The 22,633-nt window shown below is 38.7% G+C and overlaps 1 protein-coding gene across 1 annotated transcript in view; it reads left to right on the plus strand.

Annotated features, from left to right (window-relative positions):
- The window catches only part of ITGB8 (integrin subunit beta 8), a 107,759-nt gene extending 93,032 nt beyond the window's left edge, over window positions 1-14,727 (plus strand). The window contains exons 12-14 of the mRNA XM_074195448.1: window positions 2,213-2,316; window positions 6,811-6,971; window positions 7,087-14,727. Of these exons, the coding sequence (XP_074051549.1) occupies window positions 2,213-2,316; window positions 6,811-6,971; window positions 7,087-7,209 (388 nt within the window). The 3' untranslated portion in view covers window positions 7,210-14,727. The remainder of the gene's footprint in view (window positions 1-2,212; window positions 2,317-6,810; window positions 6,972-7,086) is intronic.
- The last annotated feature ends 7,906 nt before the right edge of the window (window positions 14,728-22,633 follow it).

The following is a 22,633-nucleotide window of genomic DNA, read 5'->3' on the forward strand; positions in this document are numbered from 1 at the left end:
CTTATAGATTAGTATTCTGAGACAGAAAGCTCCAGAAAAGAGGAGAACCCTTCAACAATTCCAAAACAAAGCGGTAACTTGCTGTTACTAATCCCATGGCCCTGGCCATTTTTACTTCTCTATAATTAAAGGTACAGTCAGGTGAAGACAGAGGGAAAAAGAGCTTTGTAGATTCAGTTTAAGATTCCGGAATTTTTCAAATGCCTGTACTTTGGCCTATTTTGGGGAACCTGGAGCCTAAGGCAGCCCAGAATACTAACTCTCCTTAACCTGAAATTTGGGAGTTGCTACAGTCAGAAAAGCAACACCTCACAACCAATGGAGTGATGGGCTTCCTTTGGGAGGATACTGGGACCACAAGCACATTTTTCATCCATGGGACTGGCCCACTTGGTAGGCCATGACTCCTTTGGGATATCTCTTAATAGGAAGCTAGGTGGCACCTTGGATAAAACGCTCGACTTGGTGGCAGGAAGACCCGAGTTCAAATCTGATATGTCACTGAACTAATTTAACCTGTTTGTCTCAGGTTCCTCATCTGTAAAATGGGCATAGGAATAGTACCTGCCTTCCAAAGTTGTTGTAAAGCTACAATGAGATGACGTGTAAAATTGCTTGTATATAATAGGTCTTTCTAAATGCTTATATGAAAAAAAAGTCAAGCAGATCACTTACTGACCACAATGAAGCAGGACTCTTGTGGGGACAAAATAGTTAATAGCTTGAATAATGGTTCTCTTTTCTAGCCAAACTCACCTGAATATCTAGAGCCATGCCAACCTTAAGCATGCCCCAACTTCTCTGATCTCAGAAACCAAGTAGGATTGTTGAGCTCTGGGAAGCACTTGGGTAGACCACTAAAAGAAGTCCTGACAACCATAGGAAAGACAGAAAAGAACTCTGAAATTCGAGTCCAATGGCCTCAGCCCAAATCCCAACTGCAGCCCCACTTACTGCCTCAGTGGCTAAGTCTTTTGTTTCCTTTTCTGTAAATGAGGGACTTGACCCTGAGATCCCTTCCATCTCCTCTCTTAGAGGGAGGGACTTCATCCTGTGGCCTCAAGGATTCCTTCTCCCTAGCAATCCGATTTGGAAAGCTTGAGTTCATCACCAGGCCTGCTTTCAGAACCCTTTTGTTTCAGTTTCTCCCAGAGAAATTCACTTGACAAGTACATCCTGCCGGGAGCTTGGGCTTGTTCAAACCAAGCTGGAGATGCAGCTCGATAGATCAGGCCTTCATTAAGTGCCTGCTAAATGCCAGAGAGTGAGGAGGTGAGGAGGAAGGGAGAGAGAGAGAGAGAGAGAGAGAGAGAGAGAGAGAGAGAGAGAGAGAGAGAGAGAGGAAGAGAAAGAAAGGAAGGAAGGAAGGAAGGAAGGAAGGAAGGAAGGAAGGAAGGAAGGAAGGAAGGAAGGAAGGAAGGAAGGAAGGAAGAAATAAGAGAAAAAGAAAAAAGGAAGGAAGAAAGACAGAGAGAGAGAGAGAGAGAGAGAGATAGACAGAGAGGGACACACACACACACACACACACAGAGAGAGAGAGAGAGAGAGAGAGAGAGAGAGAGAGAGAGAGAATGAAAGTAAAAAAGAGAGATTGAAGAGAGAAAGAGAGAGAGAAAGAAAAAAGAGGAAAGGAGAAAGCCACAAAAAAAGAAACAGAAAGGTAGGAAGGGAGGGAGAAAGTAAGGGAAGAACATAAGTCCCTGACCTCAGAAGGCTTATATTCTATTGGAAACATGAACTTATATTCTATTGGAAACTTGCACAGAATAGTCAGGGCAGGATAAAGAGGAGGGGAAGCATTGAAAACTCAAAGACTTCTTGAAAGACTCTGAAACTGAGTCAGACTTTTAAAAAATGTAAATTATCAGATTAAATAAGCATCAATACATATTTCTAGTATTTCATGGGATGATAGGGTTTATTTTGTGACTTTTTTCTTCCCAATAAATATCTGGCAAAGTATGAGCCCACAAAAATTCTTTTGTCTTCCTACTTTTCTAAAAGTCAGGACTTTAAAATCACTGAGATCTAATGGATCCCTGATCGTACATGTTTTTTTCTGATCGCAAATAAACTTTTTTTTGCTTTATTCCAGGCAAGAATAAGCTATGATACTAAAATTGTACTCTCTTGATAACCTCATCTTTAAGAAAAATCCCTGTGGTTTTTTTTTTCTAAATGTGTAAACGTTGCTTCTTTTCTCACTTCACAGGAATTGTGTCCAATGCTACCATCCTCACAATTTATCTCAAGCTATACGTGATCAATGCAGAGCCTCTTGTCCTCCAAGGGCCTACTATATGGATCAAATAGAAGGTAAACTACTGCCTTATTTCATCCTAATTGGTTGACAGGGCTGAAGAGGCTCTTCTGTGGCTTCTGGTCTCCTAGACAAGGCTGTACTCCTAAGCCGCATTCATTTATTCATCCGCACTCATCCGCATTCATTTATTCATCATTGTATTGAAAGCAGGGGAGCTGAGAAAGTCACAAAGAGAAAGACCATCCCAGGAGGCACCTTATTTATAATGTCTTCCAGAGATTAAGGCTTGGAATTGCCAAAAATATGAGCTGGGTCAGAGTGAAATATTTTAGTTGCCTTCCTATGGATTACCACTCTTGATGATGAGATGACAAACACTGATTGAGTTTCCATTATCCATAGCTTTGGGGGTTTGCCTTCCTTAAAGGAGTGCTAGTTTCTGGAGGGCAAGGACTTCCTCTTTGTCTTGATGGGTCCCTGAAACACCATAGGGACTTAATAAGTGTTTGTTGTTTGATTAATCTGATTACCTGAGAGGTGACCAATTTGACTGAGATGTCTGTGAGGTGGCGCCCATATGGTAGGGATTTACATCTAGAACTGGAAAGAACCTCAGAGGCATCCAGGGCAGCCCCGCTCTTTTCCATATGGGAAAATAGATCATCAAAGAAAGGAATTGACTTGTCTATAGTCATATAGGTAGACATGATTCCAACTCTTTAATAGTCTTTCCACTACCCCTTCATCCTTAAATAACCCTTCTGGCAGGGAATTATCTGTAGCCAATGAATTAATAGGTCTAATCAAAAAAGAATACCCAAATCCCTGCAGGGAAATATAAGATCTCTGCTCAGAGCTGACTCATTTTATGATTAACTGATTCACTAAGGCAAGAAAACCAGTCTCTCTCACCTCCAGTTACATAGGTATTCACATGTACCCACACACATACATTCACACACTCTCACACAAATGTGCACACACACACACACACACACACACACACACACACACACACACACAGAATATTGGCCTTGGAGTAGAAAGACTTGAATTTAATTTCTCTTTCTGGCACCTCCAGAATTAATCCAGATGACCATGGTCAGATCACTCTTTGCATACTCATTTAGTCATTTGTAAAATGGAGGCGAAAACTGAGCATAAACATAAGTGATAGAGAACATATTTAGGTTGGCAAGGGCCCTTTACTTCATTTTTGACACTCATAAAATACTCTGTGAGGTAGATATTATTATTAATTCCTTTTTACTGATGGGGAAACCATGGTAGGGAGAGGTTGTAGGATTTTCCCAGGGTTAACTAGTAAGTTTCTGAGCAGGCTTTGGCCCTGGCTCGTCACTCTGTCCACTATGTCCCACTGCCCCTCTCTTTGAGGGCTACGTTAGATTCACATGAGATTATTTATGAAGGTCTTTGCCTGCCTTTGAGCACCAAGTAAACATCATTCATGGTGTTCCCATCTTGGAAGGGCTGGCATAGAGCACACGCCCTTCCTGGGCCTCATCCTGCTCCTGAGCCTCTCCCAGTGTACACTTGGCTCCAAGGAAGTGAGCTCCATCTACCTCCAGCTGGACCTGCTGTCCCTCAGAACTCTCATGGTCATTACCATGTCATCTATTACACTAAGGAAGAAAACAACTCCTGGCTCTTGGGCCACAGAAAGCTTTTTGTTGACATGCTGTAGGCAAAAGTTGTTTCTTGATTCACCCTCTCCCCCAAAAGGGAGGCCAAAGCCACATATAAAATCTTCCTAATAATAGCAAAAATGCACAAACCATGAAAGTGCTCTCTACCCCTAAGACAGCCCTATTCTCTCCTCATTACCATAGGTCCCACAAAGAGAAAGGGCTCCCTCTGGGATTATACTGCAGTTTCTCCTCCAATCAGCCCTAATTAAATGGACTTCCCTGACTTGTGGTCACACACTCTAATCAGGACTCTAATCTACAATTGATCATCTTAATTAAACCCAATTAATTGGGATTAATATTGCTATTACTGTGTTCTAATTTGTTTCAAAGCATTCCAGGAAACTCCACATAATTCAGGATCCTAAACAATCCATGTTCAGTTTGACCCCACTCAGTACTAGGTAGAGTTGGGTCTCTTCCTTGAGTTACCGCCAAGGTGGTCACAAAACATAGAACCCTTGGAAGAGATCTCAGGAGTCACTGAGTCCCATCACTACACGAAAGGAGTCCCCCTCTATAGTTGACAGAGCAAAATATGGTCTAGTCTTTTCACAAAGACCAGATACTAAATAAACATCAACCAAGGACCCCCTCAAGAATTCATGTGGAGAATGGATAAAAGGACAAATAATTCATTCAGACCACACTGGGGAATTCCATGGCACCTCTGAGTTCCCAGAGTATTATGAAACCACCTTCTCAGATTATTCATTCGGGCGTCTCTGGCTCTGGAGCCCCACTCACCCTGCCAAACAAGATATGCCAAAGGTTTGGTCCTCAATAGGAGGCCCAGCATGCCTAGCTTCTTGACACAGCAGTCTCCTTTCCAGTTAGTATTCATTTGCTCTTGAAAGAATATATTGTGAATGTTTAAAAAAAATAACAAAAATTCACTCTTTGCCAAAAAAGAAACTGAAAGACAAATAACAAGGAGAATGGGCTTTGGCAGGCAGGGCCTATCCAGACCCTCCCAGTGAGTGGAGAAGCCAACACTAATGAAGACTGACACAGTGATTTCAAGGGAGATATTTAGAGAAATCTCTTCTAATAGTGCTGATTTGGTTTCTACAGATGCTAACTTTATTTCATAGGACTGGAACAGAACAGAGAGAATGCAAAGCAAAAGAAACAATTCAGTATTTTCGGTCCCCAGAGTTGTCAAGACTTTATTTAAAGTAATTTTGCACTCACCAAATCATCAATGACCATCACAAATTCTGTCATTTGGGCATAATTAAAATCAAAAGCCTCAGGCATATGCAGCTGATTCTATCAAAAAGAAATGTTGGAGAGTAATGGTCTCCATGACTGTGGAAAGCCTCCCCTAACAGATGATTTTTATTAAAATTTCTGTGGAACTGTGACGCCATCCATGTGGATGTGCCTTGCCGTGATGTAGATCGCAATCCATATTTACCTTTTCATATCTTTACCTTCTGATCTGCAGCCCTTTGTCCCTGTCTTCCTTGCTGTGAATCCTATCCAGGGGCCCAGTCAACATGGCAGGAACCTTCCCTTCAATCTCTTGGTATTACATGATCTGTCCCTCCATTATAATTGCTTTCACTATGTCACCAACCCATCTTCTTTTCTGAATTTAGGATAATAGGTCTCAGATTTGGAGATGGAAGAGGCATGAGATGTCTAGTCTCCTCCTCTCATTTTATAAATAGGGAAATTCAAGCTCAGAACACTTAATGGAATATTGTCTGTGATCACACAGGGATTAAGTACCAGAGGCAAGATTTGAACCCATCTTCTTGTCTCAAAGTCTTACATTTGATCACTACAATAGTGCTGCTGCTGTTCAGTTATTTCAGTCATGATTGACCCTCCATGATCCCATTTGGGGTTTCTTGACAAAGATGCAAAGTACTTTGCCCTTTTTTTCTCCAACTTATTTTACAGATGAGAAAACTGAGGCAATTAGGATTAAGTGACTTGCCCAGGGTCACATAGCTGTTATATGGCTGAAAGCAGATTTGAACTCGGGTCTTCTTGACTCCAGGTCCAGTGTTCTATCTATTAGCACTTAGTTCCCCCGATCTACTGTACTATGCTGTTCTAAGACAACGTGTCTACAATAAAGGGGACAAATACCCAGATGAAAGCCCTTCTTCTGATACATATACTTATGTGACCATAGGCAATCTTAGTTTCCCAGACTATTCTCAAAGACTGTTAAGTTCCAATCAGTGGGAAAAGTTCCCTCCATTATTGATGTCAGCCTCCAATGGAAAAAGGGGCCACTACGCCATGCATAACATTCTCTGAGGACCACATTCTGACTGGATTCAAAAATGATGTGCTAGCTTTATTTTTTTGTATTTTTCTTTATTTTATTAAATATTTTGCAATTACATTTAATGGAGTTCAGGCTATCTTCCTGCATGTTTTAGGCCCCTTGAGTCCCGTGTTTGAGACTTCTTCCCTACACCAATGGAATCTCAGCTCCACATGAAAGATATTATTTAATTATAGGGTATCTATCACTCAGGGAAATCAGAAACCATTAGATCATTTCCCCTTTTGCATCAGGAGTACATATTCCTCCTTCTTGGTCATCTGTGTATTTTGAAGCAACTGTCTCCTTTTTGTTCTGTTTTGGCCCTAGTATTCCCCAATACTTGGGCTTGCACAGAATGTTAAACATGGTAGCTAGTTCATAAATGGTTGTTCTCTGAATTGAGCCTGCACATGTCTATGGGTTGGGTAGGAGTGAGGGGAGATATGCTTGCATTATTTATATACAAGTCTGAAAGCAAAAAATTTACATGTAGCATCTCTTGACCTCCTCATGGCTTCGTGGCTTCTTGTCTGTTTACCCCCTTTCAGAATGTTTCTCTAGTCCAAGTCATTTCCGAATATTTTTCATCATCTTCATCATCACATTCCTTATTGGATTACTGAAGGTTCTCATCATCCGACATGTCATCCTCCAAAGGACCAGAAATAAAGTGAAATCTGCCAGTTACAGAGTATCTACATCAAAGAAGGTAAATGGTTTTGAAAAAGACCTTGGGGTGGCAGGATTGGGGGGGGAATGGATGTTGAGTCTCTGCCTAGACTACTCTGGTCTTTCATTGCTATCCCTATGGCTTCTTCTTCAAGGATAAGATGTTTCTGCCAGCTGTTTGCACTCACACCGTCACATACCGCCGTGACAAACCTGAAGAGATAAACATTGACATCACTAAATTACACCCTCATGAACCTTTTAAGTGCAACTTCTAAAGGAATGGGGGCTTCTCCATGACCATCTCCTAAGAAGAAACCTTCACATGAACAGGAAGTGGAGGAGTCCAAATGTTCCCGACTCACATCATTGGTGGTGGAAAGTTCTGCTAGAGACTCAAGTGCTACCATATTGTGACGTGGCCATTGGATGTGATAGCTGCTGATTTTTTAAGAGAAATGTGGCTTACTACTGTTTGAGACTAGTGTTGTCATAGCACTTTAATGTAATATATAACTTATTTAGTTACAGCATAGAATGTAGGTCTGAACAGCACTGATCTCACTTTACAGGTAGCTAACCTCCATCCCTTTTCCCTGTTGGAAAGGACAATGCTGTGAGATGACTCTGGCATCACTGGATACTACAAGGGTACAGTCCTTTCTTGGGTTATATTCATTTATCACCAAATTGTCAAATGAAAAGTAGTTTTTATTTTAATTCTATTAACCAGGTGTTTACACTTTTTTTTACATTTTTGAACTTCAAGTAGAATGTAAACTCCTTGAGGGCCAGCACTACTTTGTATTTTTTCTCTCTCCCCAATGCCCAGCCCATAGCCTGACATGTGGTGTGAATGCTTAGGAGTTGAACTGAACTGAACAGAGAGAACATCCAGATTGAACTGATTACTCTGTAGTGATATTTTGGTGATAGGTGATGGTGAATAATTGGTGGTAGGTCAGTGTAACCTTCATCTCATAGTAAGTGATTTTGCTTTCTAAACTCTAGGATTGTTGCTTATTGTTGCTTGTTTGTGTATATATGTGGGTTTTGGTTTTGTTTTCACAAACTCTAATTCCAGAGGTTTTTCTTACTTTTTTTGTATATTTTCAACTTGTGGCATGTCAGAAATTACCAAATGACGATGTGCTTAGCTACACCACTGGGAAAACCCAACATGCTTAGTGTCAGTTTCATAGAATCTCTTCTGATCGGGAATCACTGAATGGTCAATATAAAGACCCTGTACAGAAGCATCGTGTTTCTAAAGAATGCCATCCCTTCATTTGCTTTGGGGTTTGGGATTTTCTTACCTGATCCAACTATATGCATGGTACCCTTTCCTTTGCCTTGCTAGTGGAGTTGAACCTCAATGGATTATCTAAAAATAATCTGTGCTTTCAGGCAAAGTTTCCAATGTCTGCATGTTTTTTTATTTAAAAAAGTCATATGCCAAAACAAATTCTGCCAAACAAACTGAATTTCAATGTATTTTCCCCATCAGTGAGCTAAACTAGCCTGAGGACTAATATGTTCACTATTGTTAAAATAGGGTCTGAGCTGCCTTTTCTTAGCAGAACTTCTTAAAACTACAAAAGAATATTAGAGATCCTATAATCTGATTTTTTCTTCCTCTCAATATTTTACTGGTAAGAAATTGGAAGTACCAAAGAGATTATATGATCCAAGTTCACAAGTCTTATTTTAAACTGAGACTTGTTCTTTCTTTCTTTGATACAATAGGCTACCTCCTAAATCTTTTAAATTAATATTAAAATATAAAGGGTTGGGATTTTCCTTACCAGAGGTAGTGTGTGTGTGTGTGTGTGTGTGTGTGCATATATATATATATATATATATATATATGTATGTATATATATATATATGCATTTATTTGTATTTACATGTAGATATAAATATATCTATGTATAATATATCATGATGCACAAAATAAAGGGGAGAGAAGAAGCAGGTACCCTCAGATGACATGTTGGATATGAAAAACTCTTAGATCCACATAATCAAAACTTTGAGAGGTGAAAGGGACCTCAAAACCTTTCAAATCAGACTCATTGACAAGAGGAACTGTCGAGACCCAGAACATCCTACCCTGTTGGTTGAACTCTGGTAACATCCTCACTGGAAACAGCATCTTCATTTTCATATTTTTATAAACATGTTCAAAGGAGTCAGTGTGGTGGAATAGATAAAAAGTCACTCTTGGCCTAGGACAATGTGGGTTCAGGACCTGGCCCTGATACATCCTGGCTGTGTCACATTGGCTAAGGTGCTGCCCTTCTTGGATGCTCAAAGTTAGAATTCTGTCTCTGTCTCTAGTTGGCAGAGCAGATGCACCTTTTCATTGCTAGAGGGAGTTTGCCTATTAGTCACTCCCTCTAAGTTAAATCACAGGTCTGGAGCAATTATAACAAAAATAGTTACTTTAAATTCTGTTTCCTAATCATGTCATGACAAAAAGTTGGCACCTACTCTCCCAACCCATTTAAAATGAGCTCAGATCTCCAACTGAACAAAAGTTCAACCAAGGGCTCATGGCCATGTCTGCACATATCAGCCTTCTTTTTGAACAAGTGAAACATGCTTAATATTTTTTCAGGGCCTTAAAAAGCTTTGGATTTGGGGCCATTTGGTGTTGTGCCCATACAAGTGAAATATCAATGGTATCAAATATGCGTATACATATATATATATATATATATATATATATATGGGGATTATTTTTAATCAAATTAAATTATCGATGTTAATTCCCCAAGATGTAGCCTTATAACACCCCAATATGAATAAGTTTATTCCTTTTTGTCCAGCTATTTAATTCTTGTCCAGATTGGCTTCCTGAAAGATTTAAATTCCTTAAATGAGCAATATTCTCAATTATTATAAAGAATGTTCTCACCTATAATACTGATTGAATACAGAAAGCTTGTGAAATTTTGTAGCCAATTGTAGTCTTCTAGATTCATCCTAGTGCTCTAGGCAATTGTGATACCAGTGTCACTTTAGCCTTCCCAAAGAAGTGACCTGGAACACAAAGGCCTTTCACCACCAAAGCTCAGCTGCATCAGAAACTTTGCATTGACCTGAAAAATATAAGAAGGAAAAAGGGAAGGCAGGGACGGAAAGAGAGAGGAAGGAAAAGTGGAAACCTTTTTTTTTCTTAAGAGTGAAGTGCTATGTTACTTAACTGCATCTCTGTTTCACAATGATGTACCATACTTGTTTTTTCTTAGATATATAATTATTTATCAGTTTAATTTTTTTACTTAAATTATTTAGACTTTTTGATTTGAAAGAAAATATTATTGTCTTTTAATTAATTTAAAAGGTGAGGGGAAAACAGGGTATTAATAGACTATCTAATATATATAAATAAGACCCAGTTCTTACTCATGTTACCACAGAAGCCTTTTGTGTGACTGATTAAAAGAGGGGCAAAACTAAAACAAAGAAAAAGACTCTTTGCTTTGAACTGAAAAGGAAGGATTCATTATCTAAAAACCTTGCAGAATATTTTGGTGTGACCCATTGTTTGTGCTCTTCCTCTCTCTCCTCTCTCTCTCTCTCTCTCTCTCTCTCTCTCTCTCTCTCTCTCTCTCTCTCTCTGTGTGCATGTGTGTGTGTGTCTCTCTTTCTGTCTGTCTGTCTCTGTCTCTCTGTCTGTGTCTCTTTGCCTGTCTGTCTTTATCTGTCTCTATGTCTCTCTTGTCTCTCTGTCTCCTCTCTGCCTCTCTATCTGTCTCTCCCCTCTATTTGGAGCTACTCACATAATCTCTCTCTGTCTTTTCCCCACTTCTGTCTCTGTCTCTCTCTGTTTCTTTGTCTCTCTCTGTCTCTCTCTCTCTCTGTGTCTCTGTCTCACTCTGTCTCTCTGTCTCTGTCTGTCTCTATCTCTCTGTCTCTCTCTGTCTCTCTCTCTCTCTGTTAGTGATGTAACAGAAATATCCTGGCCTTTAAAATCAGAAGTTCTGGGTTCAAATCCTGCCTGTAATTTACTGACTATGCAATTTTAGTCACATCCCTTAAAATCCCCTGAGCTTTATTTTGCCCATCTGGAAATTGAAGGGCCTTGTATTCAGTGACCTCAGATTTCTGATTCTATGTTTTCATTTACTTGGACATTTTACAGAGTTATATCTGGGATGCAGAGATGCAGACAGGGTTCAGTTTATTAGCTGAAAAGTATTTATGGAGGAATCCAAATTCTCTCAAGGATTCAGACATCTCTAAGAGTATTGGATTTTTGTCCAAACTTTCCAACTGGAGTTTTCATTCTCTTATGAACCTATAATTAGAGAAAACAAAGGAGCAGGACTTGAAATAAAAATGAAGCCCGAGGGGACAAAGCTCTGACTTCACTTTATTACTACAGGCCCAGGGAAGCATCAGAAAGGTTTGTCTTAAAATTCTTATCACATGCCTGTAGTCCTCCAATTGCAGTTGATTTGAACCTCAAGGAAAGTTGATATGGAGAGAAATAATCAAGCAGAGACAAAAGTGCTCCCCTAGAGAAGGCTTCTATGATTGGTTAACATTCATTCTAAATAAATCTATATTTTTTAACTTTCTTTTAATGTCTCTATCTTTGTCTCTATCTCCTCCTCCTCCTCCTCCTCCTCCTCCTCCTCCTCCTCCTCCTCCTCCTCCTCCTCCTCCTCCTTCTTCTTCTTCTTCTTCTTCTTCTTCTTCTTCTTCTCTCTCTCTCTCTCTCTCTCCTCTTTAACTTCCCCTTCTTACTTCTTTCTCCTTTCCTGAGATAAGAGATCACAGAACATAGGATCATAAATGTAGAATTAAAAGAGTCATGAACGACCATCTAGTCTAGTCCTCACCTTAATTATATAGATAAGGAAAGAGGCCTAGAATGACTTGCCCCAAGGTCACACAGGTAAAAGTAGGTAACAAAGCCAGTATCTTCTTCCCACTGCAATACTCTGCTTGGAATCGTTATTTCTTGTATTTATTATTCTATCAAAGACTATGCTCCCAATTATACATTCTGGTCTAAGTTGATTCAAGGTTTTCTTTAAATGGAGTGTCAGGAAACATTATTAAAAGGATTCATATCTAGACATCTATAAGAATTCACTTTGGTGTTCATTTCTTTTTTGAACACCTAATTTTTTTCCTACCTAAATATTGGACCTCATTTGAGATCTTACATTACTTTAGAAATATGAATTTATCCCTAAAATTTCTATGGTAGTATTTTCAAGTTGGTAAAAATCCAGTTATGACCCTTATCCCAACCCTATAAAAGGAGTGTTGTTTGTATATGAATCTCAGTTACTTTGATTTCTCTTCAAGTAACCATAGAACCTGCCTTATGACTATTTCAGAAGAATAGGTGCATCGGGTCATTCACTTTCACATGGATCAGATGATCCAATGCACCTATCCTTTTGCCCATGATCCCAGAAAATTGTCTAAATGGGAAGAACAGAGAGATGAATGCTTTGGTTCAGAGCCAGCAAAACCTGGGTCTGAATTCTGCTCCAGACTCAGTTGGATATCTGCATTTATCTGCTTTTAATAAATGTTTATGGACTTACCACATGACTCTGTCCACTTAGCATCTCAAACCATCTCATAAGCATACTTGCCTAATGGATTGTGAGGCTCAGATGAAAAGATTGGAGTATGGTCCACCCAAGATGCAAGATACAAGAGATTAGGGCAGTGAGGAGGCTACTGGTCCCACCATTCCCCAAATTTGGTGGTTTACTCTTGATGTTAAACTGGAATCAGCTATGGGGAGAAGGAATAGGATGCCAGGAGCCTTTACTTCTTGCTGCTAAGAAAGAAATCACTGTAGGTGACTGCTGGAGAGAGAATGGGGTGAATAGAAACCATTTTCTCCCTATGAACATGATGTCTTCTGGATCTATTGGCTTCCCAACATTTCCCAGTTCAGGTCCAAGGTCAGACTTTTTGAGTTTTGGGAATGCCAGGTAAAACTCTTGTTCAATAAATCATCCCTTTTCAGAAGGGTCCTTTGCCTTCCGAAGATAGGGTCCAAAGCCAGGTGATAGTCACCTCTTTGCTGGAGAAAGGGAAACACTTTCCCGATCTTATTTACAGGATATACAGAAATTAAGTTTACTTGAAGAAAAAAAAAGGAGCTCACCTGTTTTGTGGAAGATTTGCTCCTTCAGGGCCTTTATTTATGAATAAACCTTAGGAAAGATCTCCTTGGACAATCCATTAAACCAGAAAGCCAATACATAACTGGAAATTGTGTCTCATGAACCTGACTCAAGGTTATATCAATTCTGTAGTCAATCATTTTGTTGACCGGGAGTCAGCATGGTACGATGGAGTCTGTGTTCAGGATGAGTACATTGGCCCTACCCTTCCCCTTTCTCCTCTCTTCCACCTCAGGCCAGATACAATTCTGGGTTATCTTTCCCCTCTAACTGCACATAAAGATTATTTGAAATGCCTGGGTGCATTTGGCAGGGTGCACTGGAGCCCCGGGTAACAAGAACCCTCTGGCTTCCTTGGAATTCATTTCTGGTCAGCTACCAGAGTATAAGCTTCTTGAGGGCAGGAATTGGTTCTTTTTTCATCTTTAAACCTCCAGTGTCTGATTTAGTACCTATAGTAGCTGGTACTTTATAGATATTTATTAAATTGAACTTTTGAGTTGAACTTTGCTCTTTCAAATCTGTTTTTGGGGGGGTGGGGTTTAAATCCCCTGGACTTCATCTTGACTTCCCCCCCCCCCCACAATGACAAAAAAAATAAAAATTAAGAGAACAAAGAAGGAGAAATCTCAGCAAAATTAACACACATTTCTAAAAAAGTGACAATGTCCAAAATGTCTTACCCTTGTGGACCCACACCTCTACAATGGGGTGAGGGGAGGTGTCTTCTCATATCTCTTACTAGGACCAAACACGAGCTTTATAATTTCACGTCCTCCAGTTTCGGTTGTTCAGTGCTTGTCCTTCCCCTTTGTTAAGAAATTTTCTGACTGTGACCTCCTGCTCCTCTTCCAACCAAGAAATATTGGTTTTTTCCATGTATGGATTTTTTATGTAGGCAAGACCTCCTGCATTCACTCAACAGCAGAAGCACAGGGGCCTAATGGGCCATCCAGCACAACCATGAATGCTAACTAGACATAAGGTCTGAATTTTAAATTATGGAAAAAAATTAAATTTGCACAAATTAGAACAGAAATTCATTGAAAGTCTATTTAATATGCCATTAAAATCTGTTTTACTTTTAACTTCTATTGTTTCGAAGGAATTTAAAATTCAACCTCTGTAAAAAAATCTTTTTATTAATCTTTTAAAAATTATCACTAAATTAACCTCTATTGAACCTATACTACCTGTGTAAAAATAAATTTAATATAGCTCTTGATTTTTTTCTAATTGAAGAATACTGAACTTAAAAATAGCTCCTAAGGAAAGAACGGGGTTCTCATTAAACTTACTAAGACTTTCTTTTCCAGATTTTAATGATAGATAAAATTAAAGAATTGTAATGACAATGAAAATTCAAAGTCTACTTTGAGTTCCCCTAATGTCATTTATGTTCCTGACTTTTACTTCTAGCTGACTACTAACTACTATTTTGAAGTATTTATTAATGAATTGACACTGTAGTTTCCTGTGAGATGTTTATTTTTCTAACAGAGCTTATGACAACTGGGAGATCCATATTTCATGGATAGAACATTCTAAAAATCTATGTTTAGTTGAGATTAAATGCTATCTGTTTTTAAATAAAAATATAAAGGTCTAAGGAATTTCTTGTATTGTCTTTATTTACCCTGTTGGCCTATGGCAACCCTCCTTGGAAGCACCTTGAACTATGCAGTAATCATCAACATCATCAATTTTTAAAAATCTTGTCTCTGTGGATTATATGTTGATTGGGGAGATGAGCTATAGGGGAAGAAATCAAAGGGGGCCTAGAAAGATTAAACTGTTGGGAGTGATTCTTACCTTACCCAACTTGCCCTTTTATTTCCATGATAAGCATTGGTAATTAAAGACAGAACTCAAGACCTGGAGTCTAACCCAGATACTACTTCTAACCAAGTAGTAGTCTGAACAAGATCCCTTAGGCCTCTCTGAGCATCAGTTTCCTCACCTGTAAAATGAGGAGTTTGAAATGGATGATCTTTAATGTCTTTTTAACATTAAAATATTGCATCTACAAATATGGGACACTAAAAAATTATTTTAATGAATTGGTATAAAGTTGGGGTCTGTGTGTGTGTGTGTGTGTGTGTATGTGTGTGTTAGATGATTTATTTAGGTATATTCTAAAGCAGGGATTTTTATCCCATGATTGAGAAACTAAATATATCCATATATATATATATATATATATATATATATATATATATATGTTGCATGTAGATATACTTAGGTATATAGACACACATGTATGTATATAGTATAATAAATTTCCTGTGATGCTCTGCATTTCATTTTGTGTACTTAAAATCATTATTCTGAGAGGTTCTCTGTAGACGTTCCCAGATTCTCCAAGGACTCTATGACCCAAAAAGTTTAACAGCCCCTGAAATGAAGGTAAACATAAGTAATATCGAATGAAATAAGAGAAGGATGAAGGGAAAGAGTTTAGAAAAATTTGAAACTATCTGATTTTTCAGTATAATTAAACTTCTAGGGGGATTGATTGGGTGGGAGGGTGATGGGGGAGGTGGAGGGAAGAAGGGTGGACCATTCTTGGAATGTCTTCTCATGTTGGCCAGTTAAGCTGGAGGCCATCTTTTTTTTTTTTAATATGAGTCATATTTAGACACTTTACTGTTCCAGATGAAAAAATAATTTTTAAAATAGATTTTTATAGATCCTGAATGTTTCCATTGCCTAGATTTTTCTCTGTGTTCCTTCTTGCAATCTTCCCAGAAAGTTAACACAAGAAAGATTTTGAAAAGGAAAAAACTGAATAAAGTTTTTATGAGCAAAACTGATCAATGCATCAAAAAAATATGATGTTATAGTCAATATTCTATACCCTTGGACCCCCTCTTATGTTAAGGAGAAAGGAAGAGTTGCCTGAGAGGATATTTTTCTACCAGTCCAATCCATGTCAAGCAAGCCTTAGATCTCTGTTATCTTCTCTTTGTAGACTGCAGTTGTCTAAGATGGTAACACTAACTAACTATGAGACTCTATAGGGACAGACAAGCCCTGACTTTGAGTCCTGGCTCAGTCATTTAGAAATGGGGAGACTTTGGGCAAGTCACTTCAATTTTCATGCTTTCAGTTTCCACATTATGAGAAATGGGAATGTTGGTACTGCTTCATCAGGAGGTGTCCATTGGAATTATTTTAAAAATATAACCCATTCTTCTTATCATCATCATATATAATTCCCACCAGCACCAGAGAACAGTCTCAAAACTACAACTTTAGAGCCAGGAAGGATCCAACTACAAAGTTCTTAATTTTTATTCTGAATGTTATCCCTCCCCTTACCTAAAGGACATATTCATGCTAACAACAGAACACAAAAGAAAGCTCTATAAAGCAGTAAATTTCCCTTTAAAAATATTTGCTTTTTTCTTTAAGTAGATACAAAATTCCACATAACTCTCACAATTGCCCTATTAGTGCTTTCTGCTGAACTTCCTGTGGTTCACATCTGGACATTTTAGAAAATGGTATAATGCCACCCTTTATTTTAGCTGTCACTGATGATAACCACCCTTCTCTTGCCCCCATGAAAGACTGAGAGAGAGGGGGGAAAAAGAGCCTCTCTGAGGTTAATGACTTATAGAGCCATATTAGAGGTAGAATTAGAAGCAGAAACTTATTCTTTTGACTTCCAAGTCATTGCTAGTTCCCTTGGGGTCAGGCTTTGATCTAGGGACCCTATCAGGTATAAAAAAATGAAAAACCCTGACTGAATATTAGAGGTGTGAGGGCTGGGATATCAGAGGCATCTCCATCCCTTTGGGATATTCCCATGAAACCCACCATCCTTACATGGATGCTCCTTCCTGTTCACCACTGGAAAAAAATGAAATGAAATCAAAGGTGTGAAAAAAGAAAATTGTAAACAAATCCCCTGTTTTTTTTTTTTTTCTGACAGGGTCAAGAGGATTGTATAGAACTAAAATAGACCATTTTTCTAAACTATGAAAGACCAACTTAGCAAGCATATGGAACAGGTAGAAAGATTGAGCCTGAGTACTACAACTTTTGGGAAAGGTTTTAGAGAGAAGCATTTGAAGGTGCTGGGTCAAAGAAATCCTCAGTCTTTAGCCAAAGGATTCTGAATCATACCAGATTTGAGTTTATATGTATCCTTTAGAGGGGCATAAACCAGGTTCAGCTGATTGCCCAATTAGCTTCATGCAGAACCTCACCAGATGGGAAACAGATGGTCCCCACATGCCAAATGGACATAGAAACAAGCCCCATATCAGAGACCAAACATTCAAAAGTATTATCTTTGAATTTCTGCTGGGGCTTCTCCCAGTTCTTACTGACTTCCAGCCACTTGGTGTAGTCGCCCCATGCTAGTGAGCACCAAGAATATTGTGAGTCAAATATGAAATTCACTTGTCAATCAACAAACTTTGTTATGTGCCACAAACTGGACTAGGTAACACACACACACACACACACACACACACACACACACAGAGCTATAGATATGTATATATAGTTGTACAGTTGTCTTTTAATTTTATTTGACTCTTTGTGACCCCATTTCAGGTTTTCAAGGCAAAAATGGTTTACCATTAACTTTGCCAGCTCATTTTACAGATGTGGAAATTTGAGTTAAGAGACTTGCCCAGGGTCACCCAGCTAGCAGGTATCTAAGGGTGAATTTTGAAATCATCAAAATGAGTCTTCCTCCCTTCAGACCTGCCACTCTATTCATTGAGCCACCTAGCTGCCCTTAATAAGATCAGCAAATCCATTACTACTTTGTCTAAAGTAAATTGCTTAGTGCTGAAAAGAAACCTCTCCTTTCATTTAGGAAAAAAGGCAACATCTCCTCAACCCACCTTTTGAGGAGTTCTGAGGTTGCTGTTCTTCAGTTTCAGAGGACAATCCATTTATTTTCTTAGGAGTAAAAATTAATTTAGAAAGTCAATTGGAAGACAAGAGTTGTTTGGACAACAGATAAATTAATTAAGGTCTCAATAGGAAATTTATATTTTGCTGCCTAAATTGGGTTTCTAACAATACCCAAAAGATAAAAGAATTGAAAACCCTGAAATCATTAAGTTAACCTAGTGGTTTGGCATATGTCCATATCTGCCCTCAAGAAATTTATATTCTGGGGTGGCTAGGTGGCGTAGTGGATAGAGCACTGGCCTTGGAGTCAGGAGGACCTGAGTTCAAATCTGACCTCAGACACTTAATAATTACCTAGCTGTGTGGCCTTGGGCAAGCCACTTAACCCCATTGCCTTGAAAAACCAAGAGAGAGAGAGAGAGAGAGAGAGAGAGAGAAATTTACATTCTGTTAGGAGAAAAGGAGAAGGAAAGAAGGTAGGGAAGGAAGAAGGGAAAAAAGAAGGAAGAAAGAAGGGAGGAAAGGAGGGAAGGAAGGAAGGAGGGGAGGAATGAAAAGGAGAAGAAAGGAAGGAGGGAAAGAGGGAAGGAAAGAATAAAGGAAGAAGGGAGGGAAGAAAGAAAATGAGGGAAAGAAAAGAGGAAGGAAAGAAAGAATAAGGGTAGGAAGGAAGCAGGAGAAAAAGAGGGAAGGTAAAAGGGAAGGAAGAAGGGAGGGAAAGAAGAAGGGAGAAAAGGAGAAAAGAAAGGAAGGAAGGAAAAAGAAAGGAAGGAAAGAAGAAAGGAGCATTTATTACATCTATATTAAGCTCTGCAGATACAAATAAAAATTAGAAATCTTGTCCTCAAGGAACTTGCACTGTAATATTGGAGACCACACACTTAGAGTAGTGGTTCCAGGAGAAGGAAATCTTTTATGGAAAAAGGGGGGCCTTTGGGGAATGGATGAACACACTTCATCCAGGTTTGGGATAAGGTTTTTTAAAATCATATTTTATTGGGAAAGAAAAGGCTCTTAGGGAGATAATGGAGGAGTTGACTGGAGAGTCAGGACTAAAGTTAAACATACTGTTACTGTTGTTTTCTTGAAATAATGGGAGATGAACACAAGATTCAGAAGAATGGGATCCAGAGAAGAAGTTTCCCTATAGGGATTTTTAGCTTCTGATCCATGGATTTCTTTTATAAAATACTGTTAAAATTCTATTTTAATATAATGAGTTTCCTCTGTTTTATATTATGCTTTTAACAACCATCATTCTGAGCAGGGGACAATAAAGTTTCACCAGACTGTCAAGGACATGACAATCAAAAAGGTTAAAGACTCCCCGCCTTTTTTTTAAACCTATTTTTATATTATACAGTTGAAATGTGAGGCATTAGTAGTTTCAAGAATCAGGGAAGTTCTCAGGTAAGAGATCACACCTGACCTTTTCTTTAAAGGATGTTCTGGAGTCCGAGATGTGGTGAATTCCAGCTTTAGAAGATAGTCTGAGCAAAGACATTGAATTAGGTGATGGAATGATTGGGTGAGGAAGAGCAAAAAGGTCAGTTTCACTGGGCGTGTGAAGGAAATAAATGTTCTTTTTCCTTCTTTATTTTGTATGTTACTTTACTCAAGTTACATAAAAAACAATTTTTAACATTTGTTTTTAAAACTTTGAATTCCAAATGCTCTCCCTTCCTCCCCCACCCCAATGAGAAAGCAAGCAATTTGATATAGCTTATAAATGTGTGACTAGGCTTTATAACATTGCCATAAGCATCATGTTGGAAAGAAAACATAGATACCCCTCCCCCACAAAAAAGAAACCTCAAGAAAAAATATAGTAAAAAATATGCTTCAATCTGTTTTCAGATAGCATCAGTTCTTTCTCTGTAGATTAATAGCATTTTTCATCATAAATCTTTCAGAGTTGTCTTGGGTTACTGTATTACTAAGAAAAGTTAGGTCATTCATGACTGATCATCCTACAATATTGTTGTTACTTTGTACACAGCAACATTTCACTTTGGATCTGATCATGTAAGTCTTTTGAAGGTTTTCGGACATCATCCTGTTCATTATTTCTTATAGAACACCACAAGACCTACAGGTTAGTCTTTTTACATATTTTTTGGAATATAGTTGAAATGAGCTTATGTAAACTGTAATACACATGTATTCAAGTGGACTTTCTTTTCCATCTCCTTAGGAATGTGATGGATTTATCATCTTCTCCTTAAAAATAGTCAACTGAGTGCTGGGCAGGGAACCCTGTCTTCTCAAAGACAATGACAATAAAGTACCTATCTTATGAAGCCAGAGACTTTGGGGGAAAGGGACAGTTAATATAAAGATCACTAGATTTGGAAGCAAAAGACCTGAATTCAAATCCCAATTTGCCTATCTACTGCTTGTGTGACCATTGCTCTGAGCCTTGGTTTCTTCCATATAGTTTAGGTCTTACTCACCTTAATCCTCCAAGGGATGTTAATAGAATTCTCCTTAGTCATGGTATCTTTCCAATCCTCCTCAACTTGTGAAAGCTAGGACACCTAAAGAATCACTGAGAGGAATAAGTTCTATATCCTTAAAGCTTGCAAGGACCCCTCTACCCATAGTAGAGAGGGATTTTGGAGACCTAAGGTCAAAGTCAAAGGTCTCTCCTGCTCTGCCCCTGTCCCTACCCCTGCCCCGGGTAGGGCTTTCTCAAACATACCCCATTCTCTGGAACTCCCCAATTAGAGCTAACTCAGTGTTTTTATTCAGGATAACAGGTGCTGATAAAAGTAACTCCTAAACCAGAACTGGCTTCTCTTATAAGGCAAGCAAGGGAATGGAATTTTGAGCAAAAGAGTGCTATTCTAAGTCACCAGTCTCACCTTCTCCTCCAGGGCCATCCAGCTTTAGTGGCCAGATATGAATCAGAATGACTAGAGATGGCCCAAGATCACATAGCTCTTAAATCTCAAGTGTCCAAGGCCAGATTTGAACTCAGGTCCTCCTGACTTCAGGACCAGAGCCCTATCCATTGCTACTTCATTTCATTTCAACAAACAACTTTCAAAGACTTTTCACTCAGTCTAAAATCTATGACTCATTGATTGGTTAATCGATTAAGATGTGTTCTGACATGCTTAAGGTATCAAAGGCAAAATCAGGTAGATACTTTTGACCCACCCTTGAAGCCTCATTTTACAGATGAAGAAATCGAGTTCCAAAGAAGTGCAATGACTTGGCCAAGGCCAAAGCAAAAGAACTGGGATATCTTTAAGATTGAGTTGAGTTTTCAAATCTATTATTTCATCTGATTCTTGTAACAACTCTGCAAGGCATGTCCTATTACTACTCCCATTTTCAAATCCAGAAACTGATACTAGACAGAAAATAATTCAAATAGTGCTCTAATGCCACTGAATGAGAAAACAGAGACTGGAAGTGATGTGACTACCATTCCAACATCTCAGACAAGTAGCAACGCCAAATGAAAACAAAATAAGCACCTCTCCAAACTGGGATACCTGACCAAGAAGAAAATCACACAAAATACAGGATTCTTGACAATTTGTGGCTCTTTGACAAAAGTCTTAAATTCCAGATATATGAATTGATACAAACTGAAGACAAAGCTGTGAAAGTCTGATGGATGCATCCGGCCGGTTAGACTCTAAAACACAACAGAATTTACTGTGTTAAAGAAGGAAGGACTGAGTGCACCTTATTACTCACAGATGAGAATGGTGAGCCTAAGTGACTACAGTGACTCATTCTTCACGGAATGCAAGTTCAGCCTTGGATATCAATTGGCTCATTGCTGCCCACTTATGTGGTGTGCCGTCTGTTCACCTTCCAAAATCATCTTGCCCAGCAGTGGAGACTTTGCCAGTTGATTGAGTAAAGTCTTCAAGTATTCGACAATCAGTATCAGGATAAGGAAAAATAATTTTTACAATAAACTTTGGCTGACTAGGTGTTTTTTTCCCTTTGTTATGACTACGGGATTTTAATTAACCATGTTGTCAAGACTAACATGGAGTGCTGAGAGATAGAACTGTATAGATGATCTTGAGATGATTAAAATTCCCCTTTAGTCAACTGTGATCGTGGAAAGAGACTTGAAAAGATCAGGGGTCTCAGTTTGGATCCTGGCATCGAAGTTTTCAGAATCCCTAATGTCTCTAAAAGCATTGCCCAAGGACCACCTGCTGTGGGAAGTTTCTCCTTATATCTCTGCTGTGAACATTTTCACCCTCTTGAAATTACTTTAGCATGATATAGTATAGTTTGTATTTATTCATCTCTATCCATTTCCCATCATTAGCTTCTTTTATTACACTGAAGATCACTGAGGCAGTGTGGATGATAGTGGGAGCCATGTGGCAGAAGTGGGAACGGAATGGGATCAGAACTGCAAATGTATGTTTTGCATGATTGAACACATATAATTAACATCATATTGCAAACCCTCTCATTTGGTGAGGGAAAAAATAGGGAGAGAATTTGGGACTCAAAATCTTAAAAAAGAGTTAAAATAAAATAAATGAATAATTAAAAAATAAAAGGCTGAATATGGAAGGGCAAGGAGTAGGGTCACCTCTTCCTCTAGGAATAGAGTAAACCTGGATATAGTAAGGGAAGATAGCTGAATGTGAAATGAAGAAAAGGGAGAAGAGTGAGC

Source organism: Macrotis lagotis, chromosome 7 (genome assembly GCF_037893015.1).
Source record: "Macrotis lagotis isolate mMagLag1 chromosome 7, bilby.v1.9.chrom.fasta, whole genome shotgun sequence".
NCBI classification, from domain to species: domain Eukaryota; kingdom Metazoa; phylum Chordata; class Mammalia; order Peramelemorphia; family Peramelidae; genus Macrotis; species Macrotis lagotis.